Raw genomic sequence first — 20,857 nt, forward strand, 5'->3', positions numbered from 1 at the left:
TGTAAATACCTTATACAGGAGGGATACTTGGTTTGTCTGGGGGCCATTTTTGCAAAATGACAGGAGGTCAGGGGCCAATCGATAAACTAATACTCATGATAATTCTACTTATCAGATAAAGTCAGGTAACATTAAAAGGCTCCTTCCTGCTTTAGAAATTGCCCCTCAAAGACAAATAAAGTCTTTTGAATCGAATTGAAACTCATCTTTCTTTTAAATTTTGTATTTTCAGATTAACTAAAATACCTGCAAGGATTTAGAGATAAATGGGATATTTCCTGCATTTAATAACAGCACCTGGATTTTAGTTTTGAATGCATTTTTAACATTTCAACGACAGCTGGAACCTCTTACATCATTCGGTCACTGAAATGTTGAACTTAAACGCCTACCAGGGACAGCATTAACAGCATATTTAAGCTCTTTTAGTGTGAAACACATTTATAGGATTAGAATTATGATAATTTTGCTGAGCTTTTGCTCTTCTTCAGCTAATAGTTTCTTTTTTTCCCTAAATAACTCACCATCTGATCCTACGGCATGCTGCACAGCCCGAAGAACTGTCACACACAGATCAGCCTTCTCTGTTAAAACAGCCTCATTTATCCATCGCACAAAACTCCTTCCTGGGACAAACAGGGCTGTGAATTAATTTTCAGTGTGAATTAGAAAATGGTTCACTTGGCATCCTATCAGGGCCTGAGAGCTGTGAATTGATCACTGCTGTACGGTAACTTAAAGCAGAATTTTATGACCTCTGTTTTGAGACCATCTGCAGTCTGTTCAGTATTTACCCGTGTGCTGAACGCAGTCTTTGTTTCCAGTCTGATAATACATGACAATGAGCCTGTGGAGGTCCATCTGTGTGGAGCCTCTTTCAAACAAACAAACTGGGAGGAGGATAATGGAGCCCGCCTGACCAGCAGCAGGCTGCAGACACACGAGCATTCAATCAACTGACAGTCATGTGAAGCTGAAATGTCATTTCCTAGACCCAGTGAAACCAGTTTCAGACAAAATACCTTTTACAGCACGGTTAGTGGCTCCGTCAGTCACTAAATTAAGACGTGCTGAAGTGCGAGCTCAAACGAGAATATGTTTCTAAAGGTCTGTGGGGGAATGGAAAAGCATGTGAGAGAGGGAAGAAAAAAAAAAAGAGTGCTGACTGGTGCTGACGTAGGCACAGCTTGAATAATATTACCAACAAAAATGCAGGCATTCAGCCTCTACAACTGGCCCGAGGTATTCAGGCTGTAATTGGTCCAGGCTGGTGTCCAGGAAGCTTAGGGACAATCTATATCTGGTGGCACGCCAAAGTCAAGATGGTGCAGAGCTACTTACAATGGAAAAAAACATTTTATTCCAGTGAAAGACTTGGCTACCTCTCTGAATCCTGCCTATGTACATGCCAAAATATTTCAAGGGTATTTTGAATTTTATTAGTGTCTAAACATATACTGTAACTGTATATTATATATTATGAATATATTGATAAAAGGCCACATCTTTTCCTCATTTGGAGTTGGGTTTAGACACTGATACACAGTATAAATGGTTACCTGACCAGAGAAGGCATCCAAGATCAATACAACCTTAAAAAGTACAGTACATAGAGTGTGTCCAGTCATATGCAGGATACCAGTGTGCATGTAAACCAATATAGGTGTTCCCAAAATTGTTCATGTCAAGGCTCCCCACAATAGATGCATATTAGAGCATGGAGAGGGCTTTGTCTAAAGGAGTGTCCTCTGATTTTCTTTGAGTTTGAAGATAATTAAGTTTTCATAGTCAATCCATGATCAAATGAAGATCAGTACAAGTTACACCAAATCTAAATAGCCAGCCCTACTTCTTCCTGTTTCAACTTCCAAAAAAATGTGAAAAAAGTTAAAATATGCAGTTTTTCAAAAAGTGGTGAGCTTTGCCCCATACTTGATTGATAAGCCCCTTTCAAAACCAGATCATGATACTGTCACCTGTTATCAATTCATCTGTTCACCCAAACTGGTGCTTTTTATAACATTTAAAAACTTTCCCAGTTTTTTGTTGACCTATCGGTTTAAATATTACATATCTTGTGTTTGTACAGTTTTCAACTTAACATAAGTCAAACCATTGCATTCCTATTTTATTAAGTTTTACACAGCGTCCAAACTTTTTTGGAATTGGGGTTTGTATCTTAATAAACATGCTAGTTGAAACTCTTTTCCTAGGTGAGCAGACAGCACTGAGAAGGCCTTTTTTTTTACTTTGTTTTTTTTTTTTTTATATTTTTCTCAGTGTGATTATCCACATTGTATTTTCTGGGAATAAAGGCAGACAAACCTGCTTGCTTCAGTGCCACCTGCTGACGACACTGAACAGTTACCACTTCCAACATGGTTATCTGCTCTGCATGTCAGAACGATCATGTTTTTTGTTCCTAGAGTCCACAAATAAGTCCACAGCAGAAAAAAAAAAAGTTAAATAAATTGAAAGCCAAACATACACAACAATATATCCATATTTTTTATTGTTGTCTGAGGATGAGCAAAATACTGATGATGCAATCACCATTTAGGAAGGACCACACAGGAGGTAACGTCACTTTGGCTACGGTAAAGTGGTAGAACTTACACAGTGCAAAATGCTTCGCTAAAAGCGTACAATGTAACATATTTTACACTGTAAATATACACGGCTTATACAATATATTCACAGGTGAAGTGGGACTCTAAGACTCCAAATGAATGTTTGAAACATCCTCATATCAAATTGTAAAGTCATGCTTGTCACACAGAGTGCTGCTGTAGCCTACGTCACTAGATGAAGCACAGAGTCAGTAAAGCATAGGGGGAGCAGTGTCGGGGTTTCTTTTTATAGGCTACGTCGTTTGTATAAAATAAACTTTTACAGCATGGCAGTGGTATCGGTCACATTTTATACAGTATATGCTTTTATTTGTACCTTCAGAGCGTGAATTCTCTTTTTTCCACTTATTCTTTTTTCTTTTTTGCAGTTGTAAAGGTAGAGTGATGTGATGTCCATAGACTTGCTCAAGCAAGAGTCACAGGAATAAGTGGTGAGGTTGCCTTCAACTCTATAGGCACTCGTTTATCTGCATGCGGTGTCTTAACATGCCACTGAGAGCTGAACATAGATATATATTTTTTCAAAACACCACTATCGATGTCAGGGACAGATGTCTCACTGATGTAGAAAAGGTAGTAAAAGCCCTATGTGAGCTCGTATGGTTTCATGAGGTTATGTTGTTTCTGCAGCATGCGAAAGCTTGATGTCGCCTATAGGATTACTGCCCTGCCGCAGGGCTGTACTCCCACTCTCACGCTTTGATGCTGAGGCACATAGCTGAATCTACCTTGTCGATAAATGCACGGGATGCATGAACACAAACAGCGGAGCAGAGCCAGTCCAAGTAGCTCTGCAGGGATCTGAGGCTGCACAGTTTCAATACAGCCTTTCCTTACTGTTTTTAAAGCCGCTTGTGTGCATGAATGCTACAGCAGACATGGGCTAAAAATGACTTATATTTACTGCTTTAGATGGATTTAAATTTTCTTTCAGCAGAAGAGAACCAAAAGAGCTAAATCCAACCAAAGTGCAAAACGCAGAATCCCTTTTACTCGCAGCAAATACTCACAGGAAAAACTCAAATTATTCATATGTGACTGATGTCTGCAGTTTAGTGATCAGCATTCATCAGCGTTTCTGTAATTGTACCAGATTTTGCCCTGGAGGAAGCATTTCAAACCCGACTCCCTGAGCAGAAACTAACCAAATGTTATGAGAGAGAGTTGAACACCACTCATGTGAAAGATTAGAAAGTTACTGAATGTTCCACACAAAACTGAAGATTCACTTTTAAACTTGTGTCCACATATTCCACTACACATTATTATCTTTTGTCACACTGTCCATGTTATAGTTGGATATATAATCGGTTGCTTTCACTCAAACAATTTCCATTAAACCAGTGGTTCTCAACCTGGGGGTCGCATCATTTCTGGGGTGTCCAGATGGTTGTGACGAATAAAATAAATTATTGTGCCAAGTGGCACCAAATGAGAGCCAGGAAGCACCTCTCAGCGACATCAGTCCTTTAACATTTGACAGTCCACATAAGGGACATGCACTCACAATATATAAAATATAGCGGGCCTTAAGAACAGCCATGTCGCTACTGGTTAAAACTATAAACCAGCACAAAACTGACAACTACCAACATAAAACACCATGTTCTGACACAGCAGACACAAAAACTCTAGCTATCACAGGGAATGGCTACTATGGGGCAATGGTTTCCCAGACAAAGTATTCCAGCTCAAGCTTGGGCCTACAGCAGGCTGGACAGGAAATGGAGACCGTGTCTCAAGGAGGGTCAGCTGAAAGTCCTACAGCAATACCATTAACTGAGAAACTTAAAGTGCCACTGTCTCTGACAGAGCTCCGAGTATCTACCCAGCTTCGGACATATCACTCTGACTCTCTGCAAAATGGATTTTTTGTGGCGTTCATGAACACCAACCTGATTATTCTACTTGCGACTCAAAGGTTGAGAACCACTGCTTTAGACCAGTAATTTAAATTCAATGACAGAAATGGCACTTAATGCGGAGGGGGATGACTATATTGTAACGTCCTGTCAATTCATGGTACAAGTTATATTCCTCTTTGTCTTCCAATAACCAATACTTACCCACCACCAAATCTGACCAGTCATGAACATGTCTTAAGCCAATGCCTTTTGGTTTTGATTTTATGCTTTCAACTTGTATTAGTGAGGTTTGAATATAGTTACAATAAGGAGTAATTCTTTACTCTGCAGTGTTGAAACAGGGTCTCTTTTTAGCAGCAGCTGAGATGTGTGTACATACATGCTCATGAACAGGGATCGAGCTCTGGTCCCTTGAAGCAGAAGCAGAATATTTCCCCTCCTCTTTGGGTTTGAGGGGAGTGTTTTGAACAGTTAGTCTCAGGCGTGCTCATTCGTCGCTCTTTCAGTCCGGGTCGAGCTTTGCTCAGTGATCAGTGAGTTGGGTCTTTACATATCTAACAAAGAGCTAATCCATGACGACATCCCTGTTCGTTTTCCCTTCAACTTCTCAGAGTCGGAGAGAGATATTTAGATGAGGTTTAAGTTACACAAGGCGATGTTTGGGCCTATTGAAGACTCAGAATGAGGATAAAAAGCCACTTTCCTTTAAGCGTGATCGTGTCACTGTAGCTGGCATCCTCGACAGTCATCCTCAGGCTCAGTGTTGTCAGAAGAGTAAGAGCTCTCCTCGCTCACTGTCAAATCACAACACAGTTATATTAATCACATGTACCGTATGAAACTTCAATGATTAGACACACAAACTTCAGATATTTATGTTCAGATTTCAAAACAAGACAAAGTATGCGGGAAAATAAAACAGTGTGACTTACACCACTCAGTCTGTATGGGGAGGAAAGCCTTGTCTCCATTCTCTCTGATCATCTCCTCGATCTTATCCAGTAGGACTGACACACTCCTGTCCTTGCCGGGGGTCTTACTGTCCAGGACGTGGTAATAGTTCCCACAGAATTCGAGAAGTCTTTGCAGCTCCCGCCCGCCTCTGAGAATGTGCTCCTCGATGGGCGTGCGGCCCAGCCAGTCACCACAGCTGAACAGCACCATGGTGTGGAGGCACGCACTGTCACCAAACAGAGTCTCTATGTGAGCCAGGAGTGTTCGCCTCTTCCTGGCGGTGAGCGATGAGACGACGGGGAGGACCAGCAGCAGGGTGTGGGGCCCAGGCCGCAGGAGGGCAGCTCCGCGCTGGGACTCCTGGCGGATGCGCTTTGGGGTTCGCCTCACCGAGAACCAATCCCAGCCTGGGGTGTCGACAATGGTAACCCGACGACCAGACACGAGCGCCTGCCTCCTAAGGCACAGGTCCGTCTCCTGTCCTGACTCAAAATACCGACGGCCAAGGATGGAGTTTCCCACCGAGCTCTTTCCAACGCCCTTCCAGCCCAACAAGAGCAGCCTCAACTCTGTAAACCCAGAAAGACAGAGAGAAAGAATGAGACAAAGAGAGAAAGACAGCGATCGTGAAAGACAGTAAAGGAATCCCTAATAATCTTTTAGAAAGAGGAGGATTTTAGTGTTTCTGCAGCCTGCCTGAGTTTCCTCAAGTCTGGGGAGGAGGGGTGGGGGGAAACAACTCTCTTCAACCTTAGACTGTATATTGAACAGGATATCAACCTATTTAATATTCCGTCTATGACTGAGTCTTGCTATTTGGACTGCAGGAATCATTTTTGGATGTGCAATTGCTACATATTGCTCCTTAAAAGCAATACTGATTGATCAGTGAGTAAGCTGTTTTCCTAGAACACCAGCTCTGGAGGATTGTTTTCCCAGGAACAGCATTACGACACATGTGCACTCATTTCTCTCCTTCGCTGCATGACTCACTCACTCTCGCAAACACAAACACGCTGACACAAAGCTCACTCTTACCTCTGGGAGGTCCTCCGATCATCTGCTCCCTCTGTCTGGCGTGCTCCTCCATCCTCATCCTCTCCTCCTCCAGAGCTCTCCTGGCCTGCTCCTCTTCCAGTAAAATCAACTCATTCACCTCAAAGTACCAGCCTGCATGACCGCAAAGATAAATTATTCATTACTTTCAATCACTTCTCTGACACAGTTGATGTATTCATTAAGAATACAATGATTATAATATAGAAGATGTGCAGACGTGATGCTCTGCATACAGTGTTACCGTATTACTGAGTGTACGACAGCACAAGAAATGCGATAATATTACATAAAGTGAAAAACAAACCTTGGTTATCAGTGATCATTTCCTCCACCTTTTCCATCAGCTCAGGTACCTGTGTGTTGTCTTCTGTGTCTTTCCGAGTGTTATCAAAGGCGTGATACCTGCAGGTGGAAGAGAAACACATTTATAAAGGGGCACTCCACCAATTTTCTACATTAAGTTTAATTTATCTCATAATGATGAGTCATTCTCAGCCTGTGAAAACTGTTCTGTCTTCTGTGTCCCTGGGGGGAGCTTTACAAAATTTGAAAAAATAACTCTGATAATGTCATAATGATGCCATGAGGGTAATCTCAGTGGGCATGTGGAATTAATTTTTTAACAGAAAGCCTGACATTATCCAGTGGAAAATGTAGGACTGAATATTTTGGATGGATAATTAGGGACTAAAAATCAGGGTATTTAGATTTGAACCATTTAAAATCACTTTAAAGGATAGTTAAGATTATCTGATGTGGGGATTGAGATTAGCCATTTAAAAAAGGTCCACCTAAAAGTATCTAACCTAACAGTATCACTTTACGTGTACAGTATATTTAGAATATGTTCAGCACACTACTTTGCTGCCAGGCAGCCTTATCTGATGGAAAGCTGCCATTATGTGTGCCAAATATTGGTATCTTGAAACCAACAAGACCTTAAGGGTAAAATCAGTAATTTCACTGTGTGACTTCAGTGGATCTGAACTATCCTTTTATAAGACAGAAAATACAAAATAACATAAACAAACTAACAGATCACCACAGCGTTAGAGCAGCAACTCCCATATAGATGACATAAATTATTGCTTTTACACACTGCTTGGTTTGGTATTTGACTCATATAATGACAGTTTCCTGACTGAAAAAGCTGTCTGTGGGCAACTATAGTGTACACTTAAGTGATACTGATTTTTTTTTTGGAGGTGGCTGAAATATGTTTTGCTGCTGACCCCGTCCACAGCAGTTCTTTACTTAACTTCTGCACTAGTGCTTCTCTCTGCTAATTCAAACTCGAAGCGTACCAACCACATCAGACCTCATACAAACCCACATCAAATAATTCAAAGTATCCTTTTGATCAATACAAACACAACTTTATGGTCTAAAGGATTAGACATGTACAGATGCAGAGGTCATCAGTGAAAGGGCTGCTTCAAGTTGCACACTGCACTCCAGACTCCAGAATAAGAGATATCATCATTTTTATTTCACATTTTCCTCTTCCTTGTCAAAACCTAGTGTCTACATTATTTACAATAAAACCAAGTCAGAGATTTGTGTAATCACTTGAGGCAATTCATTTATTTTGTGCAGTTCCCTCTGGAACCACACAAGGCTTTAAACTACTATTTTCATATAGGCACAGGTATCCCAAAACCTGAACAGAGACTTTGATGTGTAAAATTCCCTTTAAGCTGTGTATTGACCTGCTGCTGCACTGTTGTTCCAACCATATAATTCAGTAATTATTTGTGATTGTTTTGCTTCCACAATACTAACAAAGACTAGACACAAACATGTTCCTTTGTTTAGAGCCAGCTTTTTGTGAAAATCTGAGATAAGAGAGAGGGAGAAAAAGGGAAAGAGAGAGAACAGATTGTACCTGCTGCCACATCTCTCCACCAGCCACTGCAGGGCTTCTCCGGTGTTTGCTATGTGCTCCTCAATGAACACACCTTTAGGCAGCTTGTCCACCCCAGTAAAGACCACCATGGAGTACCTCCAGGTCCCTCCACCCAGGGCCCCAAGCTGGTCCTCTGCGGCCCTCCTCTGGATATCGGTGAAAGGTTGGGTGACTGACACAATCAGCAGGATGGCGTGGGGGCCAGGGGGGCAGAGAATGGCCCCCATGCACGGCCCCTCGCTGTCCAGGCTCGGTGGGGGCTGTGGTGGGCTGTCCGACTCTGCGCCAGCATCGTTGTTGTTGTCACCTTCGGTGTTGTCCTCTGGGTCACTGGGGATGGCCCATGGCGGGGTGTCGACCACTGTGACCCGTCGGCCGTAGATCTCCGTCTGGCCCACATTGCTGTGAGTAGTCTCTGTCCCAGAGTCGAAGACCTCATCCCCCAAGATGGTGTTGGCGGTGGAGGTCTTACCAGACTGTGGTCCCCCCAGGATCAGCAGTCTGCGCTCAGGGGGGTGTCGACCCCTGGGGTCCCCTGTTGAAACACAGAAATATTAGACTTGAGGTTCCCCTCAAGGATGGTTTGCTGATTTTTCTGACTGCCACCTCAGAGGAAACAATCCTTTACTCTGTTTTAATATCCTGTTAGGCCTCGAAATATTGTCTCATCCTCAGAGTGCCTTTTGAAGATAATAAAACTTCTGCATTCTGTCCACTGCAACATATAATCAACCATAACATGAAAACCACTGACAGATGAAGGAAATAACATTGACCATCTTGTTAAAATAACACCTGTAAAGTGGTGGAATCTATAAGGCAGCAAGTGCATAGTCAGTTATCCAAGCTGATGTGCTGGAAGCAGGAAAAATGGGCAAGTGTAAAGATCTAAGTGACTTTGACAAGGGCCAGATTGTGATGGCTCAATGGCTGGATCAGAGCATCTCCAAAACGGTCTTCTAGCAGGATGGTATGCAGTGGTTAGTACCTACCAAAAAATTTTCAAGGCAGGACAACTGGTGAACCATCGACAGGTTCATGAGGACCCACAGCGCACTGATGAGCATGGGGAACAAAGGCTAGCCTGTTAATACTGGCTATGAAAGCATAGTGTTGGAACACAGGGGGCATAACAGCTTGCTGTGGACAGGCAGACTGGTCAGACTGTCCATAGTGACCCCTGTCCACTGCTGAAAGTGCCTACAATGGGCATGTGAGCATCAGAACTGTTCCATGGAGCAATGGAATAAGATGGCCTGGTGCTGACAAGGTGTTGACTTGGCCTCTATGGTACGTTCAGACTTCTGGCAACAAAGCATCAGGCTTCAAGTCATTTTCATCAGGCTGATGACATGATCCAGAAACTGATGTCCAGCACTTGTCACTGTGTGGCAGGCGTTACGCACTACAAATCAAAGTTGAGCCAGCCTCAACTTTTCTCAGCGTTCTGCAACAATATAGCCGACCAAGTTTTGTTGCTGTGTGACAGATAATGTGAATGTACATTAAGTTCTTCAGATCTCGATCCGATCAAGCCTCACTGGGATGTGCTGGAACAACGAGTTCGATCCATGAAGGCACCACCTTGCAACTTAAAGATCTGCTGCTAACATCTGGCAGGATACCTTCAGAGGTATTGTGGAGTCCATGTCCACAGGTTACAAGCTGTTTTGGCTGCGCAAGTGGGACCTATAGGCATTAGGTCCGATAAGGCAGGTGGTTTTAATATTGTGACTTAGCAGTGTATAGGCTTATCCCTCTTTCCCTCATTTTGGTCCTCACTCCTTAGATTTCCCCTTCTTATCTGAGCGCCTTGCTACCTTACACCTCTTCTCCATACTTGCCCCGTCTTTCATTCTTGCCCTCATCCCCCTTTCTCCCCCTGAACCCCCTCCCAGCATGCCTCCTCTTTGTTTTCCTCTGTCCTTAGCCTTTGGAAAAAATTGGGTCAGAGAGGAGGAACCTTGGACTCCTTCCAGAGAGAATGGTATGTGGACAGAATATGATTTACTTGAAAGTGAAAGTTACACAAAGAGGATACATGTTTCAGTAAACAGCATCACAGTAGATTTGGAGATATTCAGAGGAGGAAGGCAAGAGTAATGATCTATACAAATGAGAAGATAGGAGGACATAAAGGGTGGAGAAGGAAGCTTATCGGTTTACCCCTGTTACTCACTGCTGCTGACACTTTCCATGTGAGCTACTAAACACAGGAAGTTAACTCAAGCAACAGTTTCCCAGTATTGTGGATGTTTGTGTCCAAACATGAAATGGCTTTGAGAATTTTCCCCAGAAGCTGTCCCTGAACAGATGATGATGAAGGGGGAAACCTGCGGTGAGGTGTGCGGCAAAGGATGAAAACCCACTTACCAGTGTCAGAGGCAGAGGACACAGCAGCCATCTTGTGTGTAGAACCTCTGGCTTCCTCCTCCTCTGCCCCCCTCCTCCTTCTCCTTCTCGCCTCCACGGTGGATTCCTCTTCTTGCCTCTTCAGAAAGCAACGGATCCTGAGTGGCGTGTGAAAGGCTGGCAGCTTGAATGCTTCTTAGCTCTCTCTTTCACTCTAACCATCATTCTACTGCAGTGTAACTCACTCTATCTTCTGCTCCCTGTGTCTGCCCCTGCCTCCCTTTCTCGCCTCATACCTCCTCTGCCATTCAACTTCTCCCCCTTTTTTTAAAAAATCTATTACCTTCCACACCCCCTCACACCACTGTGGCTCTTATCCGCAGCTTCTCTCCTTTTCTCCTCTTCTTCCAGCGTTCCTTCTTTTGTCTTATTTATCAGTCCAAGCAGAGGGGGAAGATTGTGCAATGCAGGAGACTGGAAGCCAAATCCACCCCTGCTGCAGCAGCTCCAGGAAGATGTCTCGTCATTTTTTTTTTAAGCAAAACAGAGGAAGCTGTTCCTCCCACTTGCTTGTATCACACAGCAGCAGCAGCAGCAGCAGTGTGGCACTGTATGCAGACTGCAGTCAGGGGGACAGATAGAAGGATGGATAGACAGAGAGAGAGTGAGGGGGGGAGAGAGAAAGGGAGCACTCTGTTCTCTGTTTACAGCTGGATGTATTCCCCAGCTGCTGCATCATGCACAAACAACTATTTATATGATGCCTGCAGACATATAAACACTGGGAAGCAGTGAGGGGATGTATATACTGCATGAATAAATTTAAATATTGATATAAGACATGCAGCCACAGATTACATAATACATGAAAGGTCCTATAAATAGCACATGACTGTAAGACGTTACCTGATGGCAGTGAATTCAAAGCACTGTCACTTTAGTGTGTGAATAATTTCTCAAAGATGCTTCACAGCCATGTGGTGGGCAGAAAAAATAATACACATCGTCCTGAAGGTCTGAGCTCATCCTTGGCTACTCATCAGGTTAATTATGCACGCTGGATGGCGAGATACATTCACGGACCTAAGGGAAATCACGTTTGATGGATCGATGGTTAAAAAACACTGACCGTATGCACTTTAAAGAAAACAGTAACTACACTGACGCATTTTTTGACGTTTGATGACGTACTTTCTATTGGAGCTTGTTTCAACTCTTTTCCGTCTGTTTTCGACAAACAATTTAGGAGCAATTAGGCGATGACGTAGGAGCGCCACTCTGTCGTACACCGTCACAAGTGTCGCATTTAGACCTTACGCCGTACCCCCATTTGTAGTGTCGTAAAAGAGCACTGCCTTGTGGTCGTGCCATGTGTAGAAGGTAATCCTAGATTTGTAAAGCTCTCGCGAGAATTGCTGAAAAAAAGAGAGTCAATCCGTTTCCCCTGTCTTGGGGAACATAAAATTGCTGAAGATCTCTTTTACCTATGTTCAATCACACACACACACACACACACACACACACACACACACACACACACACAAACGAAATTACTGGTTAGAATGGAAAACGTCCCACCACTGACTGATTATAAGTAAATATTATATGAACTTGATAGAAGAATGTATTGAAGATTCATTCAGATTCAAATTGAAAAATAAATACTTTTTAAAAACATGTCACTATAAGAAACTGATAAGAAACAGGGAAATTACAAACGATAACTCTCGCGAGATCTTTCGCGGGTCTGGGGTTCCTTTGTAGACACGACCGTCCATGTGAGGCTACAAACTGAAGCGAGCTACTTGGGTCGCCGCAGTGGTGTGTGTTGGTGTGCGTGGGTGAAGTTGCAGGGCAGACTTCTTGTGGTTTTAGCGGACACCACCTCGTCTTACAAACATGGAGGGAGCCGACGAGTTCATGAAGTACCGCTCGCCGCTGGTGTCGAGGTATGCCAGCAAGGAAATGGCCTACAACTTCAGTGACAGGAAGAAATTCACAACCTGGAGGAGGCTGTGGATCTACCTGGCCAAGGCTGAGAAGGTTTGACACATTGTGACGGTACAGTAGCATCTGTACCACGAGTATCCTGGATATTATTGTGTTATATGCACACTTCTTCATACAAGTCTTATGATTTAAAGTATGCGACCTTCAGAGAGCCCTATCAAGTTTCCTGCTCTAAATATAGAAAGAGGACCCTGTTTAACAGCTCTCTGCATGACTGTCAGGTCCTCAAGTAGAAGCTTGTCTACTCCTTGTGCCACACAGTAACAGGACAAATAGCACATAAGTAAAGTATAAGGAATAACAGACAGTAATAATAGACAGTTGTAGGTGTGGGGGAGGGCATTCATAAAATTATTTTAACATAATTCCACTCACACATGAACAGAAGCTAATTGAGTGAATATATTGTTTAACCTAATCTATAAATACAGTGGCATTTTCCTTTTATTAATAAAATTTAACTTCAGAATGTCAAATTTAGCAATTAAAATGAAAAGGTTAGTTATGCAATTCTTCTTGGATAAACAATAGCACTTGTTTACATTGACTGCTCATAGAAACAGGGGTTTTTTCTGCATTTAGATTAGAGCCTGACTGATATATCAGTTGACTGATATTATCAGCATGATATTGGCCTGTCACAGCTTTATTGGTATGTTAGTATATTTTAGTGCCTTAATACCATTTTGGACAATAAAGTTTAATTGCCGCTTCATTACAGCCCACTTTGAGAGATTGTTGCAATTGTTTTCAGTTGTTGTATATTATATTCTGTACAAAGAATATGAGCTAATATATCAATATTGGAATTTATTTAGCCCCTAATATCAGCAGCAACATCTGCTACAAAAATCCAGTATCAGTCGGGCCCTAATTTGGTTGCTTTTTTTGACCTCAGTGCCCTGTCCTACACCAAACACTGAGTGTGTTCTTCACTGTAAAACCCAGAGTTAAAAAATGTTCAAAATAGGGAGCAAACATGGATGTGAATGGCAACATGATGCTGGTTGCATCTGGCAGTTATGGTGGCATTGCAGTAGGTGCTTCACCATCTGTTGCCTGGCGGGAATCTGTGCTCTACTGAGTGACCGTGTCGAGTTAGCGTATTAAATCTCAAGTTATGGCCAAAAATGTGTTTAGTGAATGAGTGAAATCAGTTCAATCTCTGAGTCCAAGTGAACGTTTGAGTCAAGGTTGGAGAAATTCCCTCAAAGCATTTGAGATATCGTTAACAAGAATGGGATGACCTGAAAACATAATGCCTCTGGCCGTTAAAAAATAAAGGAATAAAAGGTCTTTTAAGAATTCTGAATCACGGATCCTTCAGCATACAGTCATGAATACGCATAAAACATAAATAAATGAATAACGCTGAACAGTCCAGTAGTATTGAAGATTAGCTGTGGATAAGATGTGGGTCCAGTGATCATGCATGCACTTACTGACACTCACACACTCACACACAGAAGTGATTACATGATCCCCTCTTAGTTTACGCCTGGTGGGGACAAATATTGGCAGATCTGATATTGACAAAAATCCAATACCATGCATCCCTAATACAGACTCCAATAGCATGAGTGCAACAAACCTATACCTTTTTCACTTTACAGTTTCTCCCCCTTTTTTCCCCCTCTTCAATAGCTTCAAGGTTGTTAAAATGATATTAACCCTCACAATTTGACAGTATCGCATATATTCTGTACCAGCTTATATAAAAATATATTTAAGATCTAGATTTTTTACACTTTTTGAATTATTTAAATACAAGATGCATTTCTGCTCCATCAAATGAAAATATTCTGCATGTGTTGTGCACCACGCTTCAACAGAAGTCAGTCTGACGTATTTGCTTTCTTTGGAAACTTGTGGTCTTCACTAGAACTTAAAATGTGTTTGTGTGGCTTTGAACAAAGTTTGGCTGCACAGCGAGAATTATCTTGACATTTAGCGCTCAAACCAGGAAGTCTGTGTTCCCCCTGCCAGTGTTTAACATGCTGGTTAAACTGTAGCAAAAAAGACACATGGTGTGTTTAACTAAACAGAGATTTGCTGTTGCTAATGATTTCTAAATATCCTCGGAGTGATTTCAGCACTTGTCACATTAAAGAGGGCACGGGGGAGATTAACTGTTGACAGACCCTCTCTCACATGCATCACCTCACATGATCTGTTATACACACACACACATACACACACACACACACATCAGAACTGATCAGAGTCCCTCATTTCTTTTTTTCATCCATGTTGAGATGTTCAGTAGGTCAGTTTTACTAGAGTTTGCCTGTGCAGAGTCAGTGAGACCTGCGGCTGCGTGGTGTGTGGTGTGTGTGTGTATGTGTGTGTGTGAAAATAGCATGCATAGAAGGTCACAGTAACAGGAGACCACCCCGAGTAGTTGCGTTTTACTCGCCTCCACCTACTTCTGGAGCCTTTCCCCTAAAAACAGTTTTTATTTTAAACAGAGACCTTTCTTTTGTTGCATCACTCTTTGCTTGGAATTGGCCAACACACATAACCTTTGACCTTTGACACAGCAGTCTTTCACATTGTTTGGTTTTGGACTGTGTGATAACGGAGAAGGAGCTGAGCACATTTTCTCAATTAACCCATCTGTGGTCCCATCTCATGACTGCTTTATCCCAAAAGAAAAAACTCCAATCTAATCAGGATACTGAGCGCCTTGTCACGAGGAGAGCACATGCCTGTCAAGACTGGAGAAAAGACAGGAGGATCACTAACGTCATCACCAGACTGTCTTGCTTCTGTTCAAACATCTAACAATGACGTGCTTTTTTTTTTTACTGTACACTACTATCAGCAAATAGCCATTGGCTTTGCCAGGCGTAAGCCTAGAGGAGATTATGCGATAATTTGCCTGCATATGTGTGTGTGTGTGTGCGTGTGCGTGTGCGTGTATCACAGTTTCCCAGTTTGAACCTGCATCTTCATCTTCATTTTCTTTGGTTTGACTGAAGTCCGAAACCCAAAGATATTCAGCTCAGTGATACAGAACAAAGAAAAGTGTTATGATCTTCACTTTTTTCACCATGTCTCTCCTTCCTGTCTCTCTCTCTCCGTTGCCATCATTGTTCTCCTCAGGCTTTGGGTCTGCCCATCACTGATGCTCAGATTCTGGAGATGGAGAGCCATGAAAAGAACATCGACTTCGCCATGGCAGCTGAAGAGGAGCGCAAACTCAGGCACGATGTCATGGCCCACGTCCACACCTTCGCACACTGCTGCCCTACTGCTGCTCCCATCATCCACCTCGGTGCCACCTCCTGTTACGTGGGAGACAATACTGTAAGTATGATTGGCACTGTTTACACCACTGTTGCTTAGTGATTTGATTAAACGATCAATAATTTCATATTTTCTCTCCAGTTTGACCTGTATGTGTGCCCCGAATGCACTGGGAATTTTGTGTGTTGTTTCCCAGAGTACAAAGTACTTTTCATGCTCTCTAAGTTGTTCTGTTTTTCTTCCTCAGGATCTGATTATGCTGCGTGATGGATTTGACATTCTCTTGCCTAAGGTGAGCCTCAGCTGTTTGCCAGGAAACACGCACACCCATCCAGTTGTGCATATATGAAATTGGTGGAAGTAAGGGCAGTTTTTCTTTTTCTTTACAAGCCTCAGCTGTTCAGTAACAAATCAACAATGTAGAAGTAATTTCTTGCAAGGTTTGGTCACATAAACCAGACATGAGCTTATTAACATATGAGGGTTGGATGGGCATGACTAAAAACAGCATGTTATGCAATCATTCAGTGCTAAAACGCCTTTGTTCTTTTTTACACAGCTGGCCAGAGTCATCGACAGACTGGCAAACTTTGCAGAGAAATACGCCGACCTCCCCACGCTTGGCTTCACACACTACCAGTGAGTCTGAATACAGATGAATACAGCTCCTCTCATTAGATGTATCCTATTTGCAATGTTTTCGTGTGTCTTTATCAGTTCGCCTGGAGGCTCCGTCTTTGATCTGATTTTTCTAATGAAGGAAATGCAGTGTTTACATGTTTTCCATCTCTTCTTCCTGCCTACAGGCCTGCTCAGTTGACCACAGTGGGAAAGCGAGCATGTCTGTGGCTGCAGGACTTGACCATGGACATGCGCAACCTGCAGCGGGCCCGTGATGACCTGCGTTTCCGGGGGGTCAAGGGGACCACTGGCACCCAGGCCAGTTTCCTGCAGCTCTTTCAAGGGGACCATGACAAGGTAAAATCCATCAATAAACTGGCATGTAGACAGTGACGGAGATGATAAGTTTTAATATCAGAGACCTTTGTATCATGATGGATTTAAATGTAAGAATTCTCACCTTCCCTTCGTCAGGTGGAAGAGCTTGACAGAATGGTGACAGAGATGGCTTCCTTCAAAAAGTAAGTTCTGATAATGGAAGAAAAAGTTGGGACATTGTGTAAAAACATTCTGTAGAAACAGAATGCAATGATTCACAACATATTTTTGAATTGAATCAATTGAATACAGTACAAAGACAATATTTTTTATGTTCAAAATGATAAATTTTATTGTTTTTGTAAATGTACATGCTGAATTTGGTACCTGGTAAACAAAAGACCGGGACAGTTGTGCAATGCTCCAAAAACGCCAGTTTGGAACATTCCACAAACTGTGTGGGCAAATAGTATATAAAAACACAAAACTGAAAAAAAAAAAGATTAAGAGAATCTGCAGAAATCTGTCCACATAAGGGGCAAAGGCTAAAAATGATCTTTGACCCTTCAGGTGACACTGCATTAAAAACTACATGGGTTCACAAACACATAGGAAAACAATTGTCAGTAAACACAGTTTGTCGCTGCATCTACAAATTCAAATTAAGATTCCACCAAAGCGAAAGCCATTTATCAACAATACATGTTGACATATTTTTCCAAATCATTGCATTTTGTTTTTATTTACATTTTACACAATGTCCCAACTTTTTTGGAACTGGGGTTGTAGATGAAATGCCGTTCAAAGTGAAATGACTGTGTAAACTGTTGAACGCCACAACCAAAATTAGGGTGGTGTCATTTAGATGAGACTTGCTTTGTCATTAGCCCTGATGATGTCGTTCCCATGATTCACAGAGCCTACCTGGTGACTGGACAGACATACAGTCGTAAGGTGGACATAGACTGCCTGTCCAGCCTGGCCAGTTTGGGAGCTACTATTCACAAGGTAAGCTGCAGGAGCTGGAGACATGTAGAGAAATGCTGCCATCTAGTGGTGTGTAATGGAAGCTTGAAAGTGCTGTGATAAATCTGGACTTTACCTATTAAACATCTGGATTTAGATTTAGATAGAAAGAAAATAATTCCTACATGAAACTGCTCACAACAAAGTCTGTGGATTATCTTGAGTAACTTGTTGAAGCTCATTTTTGATCTGTAGATTTGCACGGACATTCGCCTGCTCGCCAACCTGAAGGAGATCGAGGAGCCTTTTGAGAAAGAGCAGATAGGTACATTCACTCGCCTCCTACAGTTAGATCATATTCACAAACCCAAAGACGCCTTAACCTGTAATGCAGGTGACAGTGCAAACCGTATGTCAGCATGAAGTCGTCTTCCTCCTCCAGGTTCCAGTGCCATGCCCTACAAGAGGAACCCCATGCGTGCGGAGCGCTGCTGCAGCTTGGCCCGACACCTGGTGGCGCTGATGGCTGACCCGCTGCAGACGGCCTCGGTCCAGTGGCTGGAGAGGACGCTGGATGACAGCGCCAACAGGTCAGTTGCCACAGACACACACAGTGGCTTGATGGGATTATAGCATATTTGAGGTAGTCAGAAGTTGTGGCTTGTTATTACAGACACTTCTTTCATCTGGTTCCTTTGCATGTTCTTTTACATTTTTATTTATTTGATAATGTACATTAATCAGCATTCAGAGCAATGTAAATGTACCTGAGGTAGTTAAAAGCTAGGACGTCAAAAGAGGGTCACTGTCTGCCACAAAAGCAGGATTCTACTACGTCTGCTCTATTCATTTCACCCCCCTCACTCTGTACAGGAGGATCTCCCTGCCTGAGTCCTTCTTGACGGCAGACATCATCCTCAGCACCCTGCAGAACATCACAGAGGGACTGGTGGTCTACCCCAAAGTCATTGAGAGACACATCCGCCACGAGCTGCCCTTCATGGCCACAGAGAACATCATTATGGCCATGGTGAAAGCTGGAGGGAACAGACAGGTATTGGTGGTTGTTATTTGTAGCGTAAAACAACACCTCAATGTGCTCTGGCTTTGTGTAATCAGCTTGTTTCTGTTCATTCAGGACTGCCATGAGAAGATCCGTGTTCTGTCCCAGGAGGCAGCAGCTGTGGTCAAACAGGAGGGTGGTGATAACGACCTGCTGGCCAGAGTCCAGCGAGACCCCTATTTTGCCCCCATCCTGGGGCAGCTGGATGCCATACTGGACCCCAAGACCTTTATTGGTCGTGCTCCTCAGCAGGTACAACATGAGCAGCCCCTCATCTTTACTGACTGTTGACTGCTCGTCTGCATTTACAAGTGCCCTCAGCCTTCTTTATTTTGGAATATCTGCATACGTAGCAACATGCAAACATGCTAGTTGTTGTGTCTGTGTGGAATTTCTTTAAGTTGGTACAAACATCCACTTGTACTCAAATATCTAATAAGATAAAATGATGAAGTAATTTATAGCCCAACTATCAACTTCACTGTAACATCATAATCCTCAGCTCTCTCTAAGTCACCTATAAATATAGTGAAACTTTAATTTTGCCCAAAAAAATACACCTAATTCCTTTTTATTAAATTCCTTCAAACTCTTCACTAAATATATTATGAATCTGGACAGATAAGGACATAAACTGCAATCTGACTGGTTAGTGAAGGTGATAATTGTAGTTTTCTTTGCAAAAGCTGTTCCCAAAAACACGGCTAGATTGTCAACGCCTTGATTGCTTTTTTTATTTAGCCTTAGTCCTATATCAATTGTCCATGTTAGTTTTTATCATATTTAGTCAATTTCATCTTGTTTGTTTTCTCAAGTTTTAGTTGACTCAAAGTCTGGACATTTTCATTTTGTTTTAAGTTTAGTTTCAGTCAAAATCATTTTAGTTTTTTAGTCGTCAGATCATATTGAACATTTCAGCCAGCATAGTATTTTCCTTGTCATTTTAGTCACACTTATTTTACAAAATATTTTATTTTATCATTATAGAAGGAAAGCAGGAAAACAAGCCAATGTTTCATTTACCTACCTTAACTTCTTTGTGGCGAGCTGTGTGTCTGAACTGTGTGTCTTAAGGTTAATCAGCTATGTTATGACCACTTCACTTGCTTTTTGATGAAGCAATGCTTTCTTTTCTTCTTTTTTAAAAACAAAAAAACAAAAATGGACCCAAACATCACCTTGTTTCTTCTTCTTCCTTCTTGTTGTCATTGTTAACTTGCTTTCTTTAAAATAATTAAGTTAATCCCCGTCCTGACTGTGCTCACTGTGTGCTGCCGGTGTATTCTTGATATGACACGCAAACATGCAGCTAAGTGTTATATATCTTAAACTACATTTTCGTCTCATGTTTTTTCGTCTTTCTGTCTGCCGTGTCCAGGTGGCCAGGTTCCTGTCTGAAGAAGTCCGCCCCCTGCTGGAGCCTTACAAGGCCAAGATGGATGTGAAGATTGAGCTGGAGCTCTGACACACACACATGTGGATGCACTTACTTACAGTGTAGACAGTAGAATAAGACTTCATCATGGTGTTTGGCCACAATAAAAACAATCTTTGAATTAATTTTCTGTCTGTCAGAGTGTTTTTGTTACATAACTCAAACAAATTGATTAATAATATAGAGGTGATAAATCATGTTAGTAATGTTTTTTTTTTATCAAATTTATTGACAGGCAGCAAAGGTTGCATCTGAAAGGCTTTTACAACCTGCTGTATCGTTATAAAAATGCTAATTAAGTGAGTGAATTATTAATCCACCCATCTATTACTTAACATTTATGATTAATCCTGCAATCGTGTAGACACCGAGACCTGAATATGTTTGCTGAGACTTTTATTCACTCTTAATTAAAACCGTCAGGACATT

General features: G+C 42.2%; 2 protein-coding genes across 2 annotated transcripts; one reads left to right on the top strand and one right to left on the bottom strand.

Annotated features, from left to right (window-relative positions):
• Positions 1 to 4,800: 4,800 nt before the first annotated feature.
• On the bottom strand, positions 4,801 to 12,035 carry LOC146309867 (GTPase IMAP family member 8). Its single transcript, XM_084744794.1, has 7 exons — positions 11,673 to 12,035; positions 10,788 to 11,385; positions 8,394 to 8,949; positions 6,813 to 6,910; positions 6,488 to 6,619; positions 5,428 to 6,018; positions 4,801 to 5,289 (listed from the first exon to the last, which is right to left on the bottom strand). Exons 2-7 carry the CDS (start codon positions 10,816 to 10,818, stop codon positions 5,216 to 5,218), a joined length of 1,482 nt encoding a protein of 493 aa, XP_084600920.1. The 5' UTR covers positions 10,819 to 11,385; positions 11,673 to 12,035; the 3' UTR covers positions 4,801 to 5,215.
• Positions 12,036 to 12,540: 505 nt separating this feature from the next.
• On the top strand, positions 12,541 to 20,553 carry adsl (adenylosuccinate lyase). Its single transcript, XM_084744423.1, has 12 exons — positions 12,541 to 12,809; positions 15,882 to 16,085; positions 16,273 to 16,317; positions 16,585 to 16,664; positions 16,832 to 17,003; positions 17,121 to 17,167; positions 17,882 to 17,972; positions 18,186 to 18,255; positions 18,373 to 18,520; positions 18,804 to 18,984; positions 19,069 to 19,245; positions 20,372 to 20,553. Exons 1-12 carry the CDS (start codon positions 12,666 to 12,668, stop codon positions 20,456 to 20,458), a joined length of 1,446 nt encoding a protein of 481 aa, XP_084600549.1. The 5' UTR covers positions 12,541 to 12,665; the 3' UTR covers positions 20,459 to 20,553.
• The last annotated feature ends 304 nt before the right edge of the window (positions 20,554 to 20,857 follow it).

The sequence above is a fragment of the Lutjanus erythropterus genome, chromosome 19, assembly GCF_056507025.1.
Source record: "Lutjanus erythropterus isolate fLutEry1 chromosome 19, fLutEry1.hap2, whole genome shotgun sequence".
NCBI lineage: Eukaryota > Metazoa > Chordata > Actinopteri > Lutjaniformes > Lutjanidae > Lutjanus > Lutjanus erythropterus.